General features: G+C 42.6%; 1 protein-coding gene across 1 annotated transcript in view; it reads left to right on the top strand.

Moving 5' to 3' along the window:
- Positions 1-14,562, top strand: part of LOC309563518 (SH3 and PX domain-containing protein 2A-like) — a 202,514-nt gene that overhangs the window by 139,307 nt on the left and 48,645 nt on the right. Inside the window, exon 3 of the mRNA XM_082267970.1 lies at positions 8,360-8,435. Within this exon, the coding sequence (XP_082124096.1) occupies positions 8,360-8,435 (76 nt within the window). The remainder of the gene's footprint in view (positions 1-8,359; positions 8,436-14,562) is intronic.

Genomic DNA, 14,562 nt, shown 5'->3' on the forward strand with positions numbered 1-14,562 from the left:
ATTGGAGGCTAAAAATAACACTGATAAAAATCATTCTGAAAAAACCTACGTGGGCACACAATTGGCTCTTGGACACTTGGTCCTGGTTCCTCCACAGTTTCTGAAGTGGCTTCCACGCTGCTTGCCAAGTTGCCAGGAGATCGGGCTTCTGACCTGGCTGGGGATGCCACATCCTGGCATGATGCAACATCTGCAATGTAAATTTGTAAGGGAATACAAGAATATAAGGTTAAACAATCATTGCAAATACACATATTTCTATGATCCCACTACACAAAAATCTGTGACTACCAACCTTCTTGTTGCTCTGGTGTCTGGTCACTTGTAGGCTCCACCAGGATTATTTCCGGCATAATGTCTTCATCTACATAATACAAAACATTGGCCATATCATAAAAGTCACAAGAGGTACATTTGTTAGGACATGGTGCCCTGCTTGATAGCTCTTTTAGTAACAAATATGAAGACATGTACATGGTTATCTACGAAAAATATGGTACATTAATGTTTGACAGTGCATAGGAACCAATTACCTTTAGTGGAATCTGTGCCACCTTCTGTGCCCATGTCCTCCTCTTCTTCCTCCACTGCAGATGGAGCTGCCAAACCTCTCCTCCTCCTTTCCCACTGTTTGGCACGGAGTTTACGTTTTTCTCCTATTTAAAGGTTTGAATAATAATCTGTGATTAATAGGAATGTTTGCTGAGAAGATTCGTGCAGGAAAGAACGTTCGTTGCAACACAATACATATATTTTTCACTATGGCTTCCTGACTTTTAATGTCATATACTAAAACATCAACAATAGATCGATCAAATCACGACATGACAACTAAAATGAGTAATCTAACTTTTTACATAGACATTATAATCTAGACATGTTAATACAACATACACCAAATTATAAAAAACATATTGCATGATTAAAAAAATAAAGAAAAAATAAAACTTACTTTTTTTCAAAATCCGATGGATTTGGGAAAGCTGATCCTGCTCACGGTGTTTGAGGTCAGACCATCGTTTCCTAATCTGATCTTTCGATCGCTCGACACCGAATTTTCTGACCAAACAGGCCACCACCTTGTCCATGATGCCATCTTTCCTGGCATTGGGCCGCTCGTAATTTGCCAACTTTCCATCGTAATCCATTTTTTCTAAAATGGAGACCATCTCCACCATTTCTGGCTTTGACATGGGTGTAGCCCTTGATTTTCGGGTGGCCCAATCACTTCGGCCTCCACTAATTGAGCTCCCAGATTGTTGAGACATGGTTCCTAATTAAACAATTATTATTCCACTGCCTCAGGTGTGAGTGTCGCATGTAGGCCTGATCTTCGGCACGTACACACCCCTGCACAAGCCCGCCACTGGAGGAGGAGTTGACGCCTGCGCTGTATTTAAAGGACGCCAGATCGTTCGGCCGACGATTCGCTAGCGGACATATCGAGAGTTGGAGCACGATCGAGCGGCGAATCACGACTTTTCCCCACAAACAAAGGTACGACTATTTTAATAGAAAGTGTGTGTTTTGGGCCCTATACAGCTTTTATTAGGAATATCTTTATTATGTGCCAAAATACATGCTATTTTAATATGTTTTGTGTTGTTTTGTGTCTTGCAGGCATATACTGTCCTGCAATATGGTGGACAATTTCACCACCCACAACTTTTTAATAAGTTTTATTGATGAGTTCAGGCAACTGCCGTGTTTGTGGCAAGTGAAGTCCGCGGATTATAAAAATCGAAAACTCCGAAAACAGGCCATGGAACATTTGGTGGCCTTCTACAAGCCCGTCTGTCCTGGGGCAAATTTTGAGTATATACGCAAAAAAATAAACAGTATTCGTACTGCCTACAGGCGGGAGTTAAAAAAAATAGAGGAGTCCACCCAGTCTGGAGCAGGGGCACGGAATGTACATGTACCACGGCTGTGGTACTATGATAACATGCGGTTCCTGGCAGACACCTTGGAATCCAGGCCGTCAATTTCTACACTGCCTTCTACTTCGGCAGAGGGCTCAGTGTCGGTAGATCCAAGCCAGGATGAGGATTTCCTGGAGGAGAGTTTTACTCAGGTATGGCATTTCACAATATATTGTCTGCTAAAATGTAATCATGTAACAAAATTATAAGCTAAACCATAATTGACCCTTTAGGTAAACGGGCATAGCAAGGGGTTGGCATGACAGGCAACCGCCAGGGGCGCAGGCCAAGGGGGGTGGGTCACAAAAACATTGGCATTGTTTTATTGTTTATTTTAACAATCCACTCAGCCTGCACACCCCAGAACCCCCAGTTTGCAGGCGGATTCATGCAGGTGTAAAACATTGAGAGCAGCTTCATGCAGGTGTAAAACATTGAGAGCTGCTTCATGCAGGTGTAAAACATTGAGAGCAGCTGAGCCAAAAGACCAGGAGACTGAGACTGCCTCTCACTGCATCCCCAGCACACCTCCGGTCTTACAAACAGTGCTGCATCCCCAGCACACCTCTGGTCCAAAGAAACACTGCTGTAGCCTCAGCATTCCTCTGGCTCAACCTTTTTTAATACAAAACTAACAGCTCCTGCAAATGATCCATCCATCCTTGCTTCCATGTCTCTGGTCTCTCACTCTGGGTCAGCAAGGCAGGTGGCTTCCTTATTCATGTTTCCCTGCACTGCTTCACCCTCAATGCCCTACATCAAGCCCTCTGCAAGTTCAGGCCCCTCTCTCTCTGCAACCCCCTCCTCTCTCTCTCACACCCCCTCTTTCTCTCCCTCTCTCTATCTCTCAACCCTCTCTTTCTTTTTCACACCTGAGACAATGATTGCCCACTAGAGAGCTCTACACTGGGCAAACAAGGGGCAAATTAGAAACTTTTAATGCCCTTTAATTTTTTTTTGGGGGGGTGGGTTACAGTTTTCCATTGATCTTGGGGGGGGGGGGGGTTGTTGCCAAATACAGCTCCTCAACAAGGGCACTGGAGACCCTAGATACGCCACTGTATGTAAAGTCTGCTATTTGTTCACAATAATATAACAAACATGACTTTTTATATACACTATAACATTCTAATCAATTGTTCATTTCATCAACAGGGAAGTGTCACTGAGGAGGAGCCAGGTTGCAGCCAGGAGCCTGGGGAGCCTGCGGAGCCTGAGGAGCCTGCGGAACTATTTCCACCACCACCTCCTCCTGCCAAACGGAGGCAAAAGAGGAAGCACGTGGATGACATCACCGACGAGTTTATCCAGGAGGCCACCATAGCCCTACGTCGGAAACCGGAGGCCAATGAGTCCTTCGGGAATATGACTGCCAAAATCCTGGATAAGGTGGACCTCAGGCAGTGTCAGTATGCCAGAAAAATTATTCTGGATGTGCTGCAAAACGCTGAAAACGGCATACTTAATGAGCACAGCCATGCATGCCAGGAGCACCCGTGCCCTCCACCTCCACCTCCACCTCCACCTCCACAACACCCACCACCTCGCCAAATGCCACATGGCCAGTGGCAATATGGCCAGCAGGATCCAAACCTGCCCTCATGGCAACCTGATTATAGCTATCACCAACTTTAATTTGTGTAACCCCCTATTATTTATTTTACCCCTGTTTGCCAGTTTCTAGTTTAATTTTGTCCAAATGGACCTTTTTTATGTTTATTATACGGAAAGTATTGATGTTTGCTTTGTTTTTTTTTTGCTGAGATCCAAAAAATAAAGAAAATTGAAAATAAAAAATGGCCTATCTGAATTTGTTAACATGTTTAATATTGTACATAACCTGAAAAATATGTTTTAGACATTAATTCATAAAAGAATAAAGGGTCATATCAATAGTTAGATCTTTGGTGTGAAAATACAAAAATAATGGTGAAGAGTTCAAATTATTTAATTCTAAAATTTGATAGAACAGATAGAATAGACAAACATTATCTTCATCATAACAGAACACATGCCTTTTTATTAGAAAAGTATGGCATTATGAGCAGCATCTTCCTTCTTCTCACATTTATCAAGATGAGCATGTGCTCCGCATTTCACCTATTTCTTGGACTTCCGCGAGCCGAAAGTTCTTTCTGAATAAAATGTTGAGTTTACTAGAGAAAATTCTTCCGGGAACTCATTTGGTTTGATCATGCGTGTTGGGATTTGTAGCTGTGTGTCGGCAGAATTGCGTACTGACAGGCGAACAATCGTCCGTTCTGGTGTCGGCATACAAATATTTTCATGTTTGCAAGAAAGACTTTTGTCCGCGGATTGTGCGCAGACATCTGTCGGAGGCACCATACTAACACGCGTACAATCGGCAGATCCTTCGTCCACCGACGTTTGTATGCCGACGATCGGTACGTGTGTACGGGCCTTTAGAGAGCCGTTGTTATAGAGTAGAGAAGAAAGGTGAATCCTCCAGATTCAAATTGTTCAGCACTTTACAAACACACGATAATGATAAATAAAACATTAAAAAAAAAATAAACAATACAAGCAACATCCAAAAAAGAGGTAAAGGTTGAGGCTAATAAATCTAAAGAAGCTTTGGTAATAACCTAAAGTGATTCTAAATGTTGAAAGTTTTTTTTTTTTACCTTAGCCACTTGCTTACATGGCACTTATATCCCCTTCCTGACCAACCAGGCCAATTTTCAGCTTTCAGCGCTCTTACACTTTTACAAATGCACGGTCATGCAACCCTGTATCCAAGTGACATTTTTAGCATTTTTTTCACACATATAGAGCTTTCTTTTGGTGGTATTTAATCACCACTGGGCTGTTTATTTTTTGCTAAACAAACAAAATTAGACTGAAAGTTTTGGAAACAAAAAACGTTTTTCATATTTTGTTTTAAAATTTTGCAAACAGGTAATTTTTTTCCTTCACTGATGGGCACTAATGAGGTGGCACTGATGGGCATTGATAGACTGCACTGATGAGCACTGATAGGCTGCACTCATGGGCACCGGTAGGTGTCCCTGATGAGGCGGCACTGGTGGGTACTGATCAGGATTTACTGATGAGGCTGCACTAATGGGTGGCTCTGATAGGTAGCACTGATGAGCACTAATAGGCGACACTGAGAGTTGGCACTGATAGGTGACACTGGTGGGCACTGATAGGCAGCAGTGGTGGGCACTGATCAGGAGGTACTGATAATGAGGTACTGATAGGCACTGATTGGCAGCACTGATGAGCACTGATAGGTGGCACTGGTGGGCACTGACTAGCAGTACTGATGGGCACTGATAGATGGCAGTGGTGGGCACTGATTAGCAGCACTGCAGGATACTAAGGGGACTGCTGTCCCTCTAACAGAAGCCGGTTAACGGCTTTCTTCTTTTCTTCTGGCCTCTGCTTTCTTCCGTGATCAGCTGTCATTGGCTGACAGCTGATCACATGGTAAAGGGTGCCCTGCAATTGACCCTTTATCCTGCTCTGAGTTCAGCCGAGTCCCAAGGATTCTGCAATTACAGAGCGGGCGCGCAGGCATCGTGAGAACAGGAGGACATCCATTTATGCCCTCCTGGCATTTTAGGCCTGTGATGTAGACATCTTTTGGCTATAGCATGGGCTCCAAGTGGTCAATGCATTCGCTGCAATAGGGTGAAAAACCTGTATGCAGCTCCTCCTCCACAACCCCTTATACTTACCTGAGCCTGATCTCGCTTCAGGGCTGTGCAGAAGAGCAGCATCTCTCTAGTGTCTCTCTCTCTTCTCATAGGCTCAGAGAAGTGGGAGCCATTAGCTTCTGCTATTGTCAATCACAGGCGGGGGCGAGGCCGTGCCACGCTCTGTGTGCCAATGGAAACATAGGGGTTGCTTTACTAAAGGCAAATAGACTGTGTATTCTGCAAGTGCAGCTGCTCCACAGCTTAGTAAATGAGCAGAAGCTCTGCTGAATTCCATCATCCAATCATGTGCAAGCAAAAATGCTGTCTATTTGCCTTTAATAAATCAACCCCATAGAGTGCGGCTTGGGATCAGGACTACACTAGTGCCCCCATAGCAAGGGGCTTGCTATAGGGGCATTTGTCAGGGGAGAGAAGCCGTGAGCATCAGCGGGAGACCCCAGAAGAAGAGGATCAGGGTTGCTCTGTGCAAAACCATTGTATAGAGCAGGTAAGTATAATATGTTTGTTGTTTTGAAAAAATGAACCTTTATAATTACTTTACCTTCTCCCACCCGGCCACTGTATGTAAACAGCTGGCTGGGAGCTCCATCGTTCTGAGTGGAAATTCCTATACGTCCCTCAGAACGAGCACCTGCTTGCGGCTGTGAGGCCGCGCAGCAGCGAAAACCCCTTGGTGGCTGTGATCACAGGACAGAGCCAAGATGAGATTGGGATATGGGCGCTGTGATTAGCCCTCCCAATCATGTGATGGCTGTGTCCAAACACAGCCTTCACTATGTAAACGGAGATGCTTGTCTCTGTAACAGTTCTCCCCGCTTAGCTCAGTGAGAGCTCAGTGGAGGGGAGCGGGGGAATCTGCACGATCTGTGACAGCTCTGTCACCCCTGTCCCCATACACATCTGTCATTGTCCCCATAAAACATCTGTACCAGTGCAAAAAACATCTGTCAGTCCCCCATCACATCTATGCCAGTGCAAAAAACATCTGTCAGTCCCCCATCACATCTGTACCAATGCACAAAACATCTGGCAGTCCCCCATCACATCTGAACCAGTGCACAAAACATCTGGCAGTCCCCCATCACATCTGTACCAATGCGGGTGACATCAGTAATAAGGCTCCTCCTCCCGACATCCTGATGTCACCGCTATCTCGTAGAGCCGACAGAGATCGGCTTCATTTGTACGGGAGGAGGAGTCTTGCTTACTGACGTCACCCGCTGCTATCTCGTAGATCCGACAGGGATCAGCTTAATTTGTACGGGAGGAAGAGCCTTACTTACTGACGTTACCTGCTTCTATCTCGTAGAGCCGACAGTGATCAGCTTTATTTGTATCCATCCATCGTTAATTTTAAAGAAAAGTGTCTGTAAGTGCAATCTGGATTAAATTCATTTTTATCTTTTATGCGGTATGCACATGTCTTTTATCTTCCATATTTTTACACCCACTGCCCTGATTGTTCTTATGCTTCACCAAACATAAGGAGGCACTGTTTATCCTGATCTGCAGAGGATTGCCTTTATACGACTGATAGGTGGAATGCTGAGGATCGTTATTCATGCTTCCCCTTGTCTTTCCTTCTGATGGTAAAAATTGTATTTGACCCACTGGTAAAACAGGGGTCTTACAGTGAAGTGAGCGCATTTGAATGCCTATTGGTGAAGGGATTGTTACCTGAAGTGGATCCTGTTTCCTTTTTTTCTTTCATCTATCACTGGATGACATTTTTTCACTAAGGGACTTTTGGGCCTTATTATTAATTGGATTTGATATGTTTATTGCGCTGCATTATATTTGAAATTATTGTACCTGTCCAGGTTTTAGTGATGTCCCTAGGTCAGCTTGCAAAATTATTGATTAGTTTTATTGATTGCACTGATTGTCTTTATATTTTTATATATTTTACCGACAATTTGGGTATTATATTGTCTCTGTGTGCATTGAAATTTATTAAAATTTATTTTTATGCATTAGTGTGTAAAATTGCGTTCTAAAAAACCTCTGCGCAAATACCGTGTGACATAAAAATTTGAAAAACCCACCATTTTATCCTCTAGGCAAGCTCGCAATGCCTCTTACTATATACCCTGGACTGTCTACTTTCCAAAAAGGGGTAATTTGGGGGGTATTTGTCTTGACACGTTAGGACCTCAAGAAATGTCAGTACCTCAGGTGTGATCAATTTTCAGTGATTGGTACCATAGATTCTAGACTCTATAGCTTTCACACAGACCAAATGATATACCCTACTTTGGAATATTTTTACCAAAGAAATGTAGCAGTATACATTTTGGTCAAAATTTATGAAAAGAAATTACTTATTTGAAAAATTGTATAACAGAAACTAGGAAAAACACATTTTTTCCTAAATTTTCTGTCTTTTTTTCATTTGTAGCACAAAAAATAAAAACCCAGTGGTGAATAAATACCATCAAAAGAAAGCTCTATTTGTGTAAAAAAATGATAAAAATGTCATTTGGGTATAGTGTTGCATGACCGCGTAATTGTCATTCAAATTGTAAGAGCGCTGAAAGCTGAAAATTGGCCTGGGAAGGAAGGAAATGCCCAGTATTGAGGTGGTTAAAAGTCAAAAGGGAAATATCTGAAGGAATGGCAAAGTTGTAATTTTAAAGCTTTATAAATAGGTCCTCCTAAATGATGTTTTTACCTGTTATTGTGGATTTTCTGTGTTGCAGCAGTATACTTTCATTTTGTTGACTAATATATATTTGTAATGGTCTTTTACAGATGCAAGTTTTGGATAAGTTTCCCAATGAAGCAGGACAGAAAGATCCAAAGCAAAGAATTATTCCCTTTCTTCCAGGTAATATTCTTTTAGTACTGCAATTTTCAAATACAGCTGGGTAAAAAATTGACATCAATGAAAAATCTTAAATCTTTACAAAGCTCTGAAAGGAACCAGTATCTGCTGTATCTTTAGTCAGTTGGGAGGCGTATGTGTCTCTGCAGGGAGTTCTGCCGCTGACAGCTACAGTGACATTTCCCAAAGTAAAATTACAAAGGAACAACTCTGCAATTAAAGTAGAAGTCAAAGTTATTCCTAACTAAGCTTAAACATGCTCCATTTTCCTTTAACTCCTATTCTATCTACCCTGTAAAAAATAGATGCTTATACTTACCTACTCTCAGGGCGCTCTGGTCTGGTCACATGATCTCCCCAGTGGCCTGTTCAGGGGAGAGGAGAAAGTGACCACAACAGCTGCAATGCCTGTGCAGTGATGTTACCTATGGGCTTTCTATGGAGCATCTGTTGGCTGTCTCTCCTCTCCCCTAAAACTATGACACTGGTACGAGCGTAGGAGATTACATTCCCAAATAATGTTACATTGAATGCTTTTACGTTTTTAGGCAATCATGCACCTCTTTATAAGGATGCTTACATGATGGTGTAGGTTAATTGTGTATATTCGCTGTCCCAAATAATTCGATATTCTACTGTATGTGTTTATTTTTCTATACAATCATGCACCCCTTTGTAGGGATACTTACATGATAGTGATATTAAGTGTGTGTGTACTCTCACCAGCTACCTGATTAGGTATACCTGTTCAATTGGTTGGTAACACAAATTGCTAATCAGCCAATCACATGGCAGCAACTGAATGAATTTAGGCATCTAGACGTGGTGAGGATTACTTGCTGAAGTTTAAACTGAGCATTCGAATGGGGAAGAAAGGGGATTTAAGTGACTTTGAATGTGGCATGGTTGTTGGTGCCAGATGGGGCTGGTTTGAGAATTTAAAAACCTGCTGATCTACTGAGATTTTCACGCACAACTTTCTCTAAGGTTTACAGAGAATGGTCAGAAAAATAAAAAATATTCAGTAAGCAGCAGTTGTGTGGACGGAAATGTCTTGTTAATGTAAGAGGTCAGAGGAGAATGGGAAGACATGTTAGAGATGATAGAAAGGCAACAGTAACCTAAATAAACACTCGTTACAGCCAAGGTATGCAGAATACCAGCTCTGAAGGCACAACATATCGAACCTTGAAGCAGATGGGCTACAGCAGCAAATTACCACACCGGATGCCACTCCTGTGAGCTAAGAACAGGAAAATGAGGCTACAATTTGCACAGGCTCATCAAAATTGGACAATAGAAGATTGGAAAAACGTTGCCTGGTCTGTGGAGCCTTAATTTCAGCTGTAACATTCAGATGGTAGGGTCAGAATTTGATGTAAACATAAAAAACATGGATCAATCTTGCCTTGTATCAACGGTTCAGGCTGGTGGTGGTGGTGTAATGGTGTAGGGGATATTTTGTTTGCACACCTTGGGCCCCTTAGTACCAATTGAGCATTGTTTAAATGCCACGGCCTACCTGAGTATTGTTGCTGACCATGTCCATCCTTTTATGACTACAGTGTACCCATCTTCTGATGGCTCCTTCCGGCAGGATAATGCACCATGTCACAAAGCTCACATCATCTCACCACTCGTTTCTTGAACATGACAATGAGGTCACTATACTCCAATGGTCTCCACAGTCACCAGAACTCAATCCAATAGAACACCTTTGGGATGTGGTGGAACAGGGGATTTGCATCATGGCTGTGCAGCCAACAAATCTGCAACATCTGCCTGATGCTATCATGTCAATATGGACCAAAATCTCTGAGGAATGTTTCCAACACCTTGTTGAATTTATGTCAGGAAGAATTAAGGCAGTTCTGAAGGCAAAAGGGGTTCCAATCTGGTACTAGCAAGGTGTACTTAATAAAGTGACCGGTGAGTCTATATATACATGTGTATACTATAAGTATGTATCTGCTTCCTGCAGATAGAAACAGTATTCATTGCATGCATTCTCATTTAACCTTATTAATCAAGATGTCTCAATTAAGAGCTGTTTATTTCCACATAGCAACCAATAAGATTTAAACTTTTACTGAAAAGTTACAATTGACCCGGGTCTCAATACCAAAACTTCTATTTGGGGACAAATAAAGGCCTTATGGAAATAGCTGACATGTTCAATGATCAGGGAATCCTGTAAGGGTCAATATTACAGAATACATTTCAAATGCTAAATTCAGAATTGTATCGTTATAATCAAATAGTTAACTTTCTCAAATCTCTTGGATGCTAGGCAAATTTAATATCAATGACATTCCTAGAATACCTGTAAGAACGTTGACCAGATTCCTGTACACATCTCTGCTATCTACGCTATACTTGACCTCCATGAAATTATCGTACATGGACAAATGAGAGCAGGATCTAGAAAGTGATGTGGACTTGGGTGAATGGCACAAAATAATTATTTGACATCAAAATCATACATAAATACTTCAATTGTTTAAACTAATTTTAAATGATTGAGATGTTATATGGTTCCAATGTAAGTAGCTTCCTTTGTTCTGGGAGCCTCCCTAAGAAGGCACATACAGTATATGACAAAACTGAGTACACCCCTCACAATTTTGTAAATATTTTATTATATCTTTTCATGTGACAACACTGAAGAAATTACACTTTGCTACAATGTAAAGTAGTGAGTGTACAGCTTGTATAACAGTGGAAATTCTCTGTCCCCTCAAAATAACTCATCACACAATCATTAATCAAATAGTTTATATGTGCGCTCCTAGGTCGCAGGGTGTCTAGGCGCACAAAAGGGGGGGTTTTAGTTAAGGGTGCCACATCCTGAGTTATATAGTAGAGAGAATGGGAGGGAAGTAATTGGACTTTATTGGCACCGGTATAAAAATTGTATATTTTATTGGAAAATTTGCAAAAACACATTAATGACAAAAGCACAAACAAGAGGGATAAAAAGGCCAACATACAATATACATATAATGCAGTAAGGCGGCAAAGCCTCAAAACAGTGTGCAAATCGCATAGCCTGTCAGGTACTAATAGTTGTAACAACAATCACATAAATTACAGAGTAACCTGTTTTCATGAGGCGGCCATAGAGAAGGATAATGACCGTCTCTAAAGGTCGTCTGTACAGAGTGGATACACAGATGTTAGGTTGAGTCCCAGCTGCCCTACATGTTTCGCTTAACCTAGTAAGCTTCTTCTGGAGCATGTGGTGAAAACAGACATCTGAGAAAGATTTCAGGTGATAAGACCTTGTAACGGACCAAGCCTGGTAGGCTAGAATAATAACGAGGGGGGTCGGTACGCTGTGGTTGGAGCAAACTGCCTAATACAATTACCGGAAATAACATGAGACAAAGTACTTCATATAACATAGGTACAGATCAGAATCAAGGGCTCACTGTCATGGAAATCCGATCCCAAAAAGGGATTGTGTAAAGAGGCCGGAGGAAAAGAAAAGCCCCGACCTACAGAACCAAACAAGGGCAGGCGAGGTGGTTACACCTCCTATGCCTAGGACCCAGGTGTATCTGAGAAAGATTTCAGGTGATAAGACCTTGTAACTGACCAAGCCTGGTAGGCTAGAATAATAACGAGGGGGGTCGGTACGCTGTACTGGTAGCATACTCGTGCCTAATACACCTGGGCCTTTCATACTGGTCACTGAAATTCAACATGGCACCTCATGGCAATGAACTCTCTGAGGATCTGAAAAATAGAATTGTTGATTTACATAAAGATGGCCTGGGCTATAAGAAGATTGCCAAGAACCTACAACTGAGCTGCAACACGATGGCCAAGACTATACATTGGTTTAACAGGATAGGTTCCACTCAGAACAGGCCTCGCCAAGGTTGACCAAAGAAGTTGAGTGCACATGCTCAGCATCATAACCAGAGGTTGCCTTTGGGAAATAGAGGTATGAGTGCTGCCAACATTGCTGCAGAGGTTGAAGGGGTGGGGGGTCAGCCTGTCAGTGCTCAGACCATACGCCGCACACTGCATCAAATTGGTCTGCGTGGATGTTATCCCAGAAGGAAGCCTCTTCTAAAGATGATGTACAAGAAAGCCCGCAAACAGTTTGCTGAAGACAAGCAGACTAAGGACATGGATTACTGGAACCATGTCCTGTGGTCTGCTGAGACCAAGATAAACTTATTTGGTTCAGATGGTGTCAAATGTATGTGGCGGCAACCAGGTAAGGAGTACAAAGACAAGTGTGTCGTGCCTACAGTCAAACATGGTGGGAGTATCATTGTCTGGGGCTGCATGAGTGCTGCCGGCACTGGGGAGCTATAGTTCATTGAAGAAACCGAGAAAGCCAACATGTACAGTGACATACTGAAGCAGAGCATGATCCCCTCCCTTCGGAGACTGGGCCACAGGGCAGTATTCCAACATGATAACGACCCCAAACACAGCTCCAAGATGACCACTGCCTTGCTAAAGAAGCTGAGGGTAAAGGCGATGGACTGGCCAAGCATGTCTCCAGACCTAAACCCTTTTAAGCATCTGTGGGTCGGTATCAGGACAATGTCCCCCCTGGACAATATCCCCCCCGGACAATATCCCCCCCGGAAATGGTTATGTGTGTGCCCCTCCCCCCTCCCCGTCTCCTCAATTGTGTGGATATGCGTGAGCGTAGTCTATGCACGCACATATACACACACTGCTTGCTACACCATCCTCCCTTTCCCTTTTTCCTTTCCTTCCCCTCAATCTATTTTGAAGCGTACAGTTCCTTAGTATAGGTCCCACACCTATAGTTTTTTGCATTTGGCTTACCGAGTTTAGTTTTTCAAGCTCTCCAAGGTATGTTTATAGAGGAGGTATGGCACGTGCAAATTGGTGTCCGAAGCTCCACATGCCATATCTAACGAGTCACACTATATGTAAACACATATTTTTAGATAGTTTTAATATGGATTTTATATAATGAATCATTATGGTTCGGCATGTGTATATATGGGTGTCTGTATATACATGTATATTTATATGTGCATGGTATGTAAAAGATTTTTTTTAATTAATTAATTTTTTATGTATGTGTATATACTTATTCACAGTTATATAATTTAATTGAAAATTGAATAATCTTTTATCCATTGATTTATTCTTTTATACATGTGATTCTCATTCAGGCTTAGCTAGTTACATTATTAGTACACAGGTACCCATCATTAATACCATTGGTGTTAATGTTAATTTTATTGGTTTGGGTCGTCCTATCTGATGTACAATATTTCACTGCTATTTTAAATATGTGCGACCATTTTTTCCAAATTTGGTGGGTGCCCCAATCAACTCCCACCAGAGTCGACTCCGTATGGTGCATTTTAATTTAGTGCCCCTGGACGTGGTCCGGTGTGTATATATATATATATCACATCAGCGGGGCATACTTGTGTCCTCCCCCTTGCGGTCTCCATAGGAACGGCTTGCTGAGGACGGAGGTTGTTGTGGTTTGGATGGGCGGAAGTGACGTTACGCGGTGATGCGCACGCCAGTTCCGGGTCGGGCGGCGTGCGTTCCACCGCTGTCCCGCCGCCCACGTATATGGAAACCGGAAGCTGTCACGACCTGGATGGGCGGAAGTGACGCTATGCGGTGGTGCGCACGCTGGTTCCGGGGTGAGCGGCGTGCGTTCCACCGCCACCCTGCTGCCATATCATACCATCCCCAATTATCCTGGTAACCTATCTTACAGTAAACACCATTGGACCACCAGGGAATATGCCCAATATGCCCAGTATGAGGCAGTGGACTATCAATCAACACGATGGTCCCAGCTCGATGCCCTACTTGGTTCAGGACCACCACACATACAGGTCAGTCTACCATATCAGTTATTATTCTTATATTATTATTATTTTTATATCACTACCATTATTCTATATGATTATGATTATTATTCTTATGTGAAATGGAGTCCACGATGAGCTGGGAAGTGTTTTGGATAGCTCACCAATGGAACAAATGGTCACGTGGGGCTTTGCCAACTAAAATGTAAATGTAACTACACTTGTGACTTGCAATAGCTTTTGGGTAAATGGCTGTGTAGCAACGCCCATTTGGGCGATATCTCCTCCCACATCTCCCA

The sequence above is a fragment of the Pelophylax lessonae genome (genome assembly GCF_965119305.1).
Source record: "Pelophylax lessonae genome assembly, chromosome: 9".
Classification (NCBI taxonomy): Eukaryota; Metazoa; Chordata; class Amphibia; order Anura; family Ranidae; genus Pelophylax; species Pelophylax lessonae.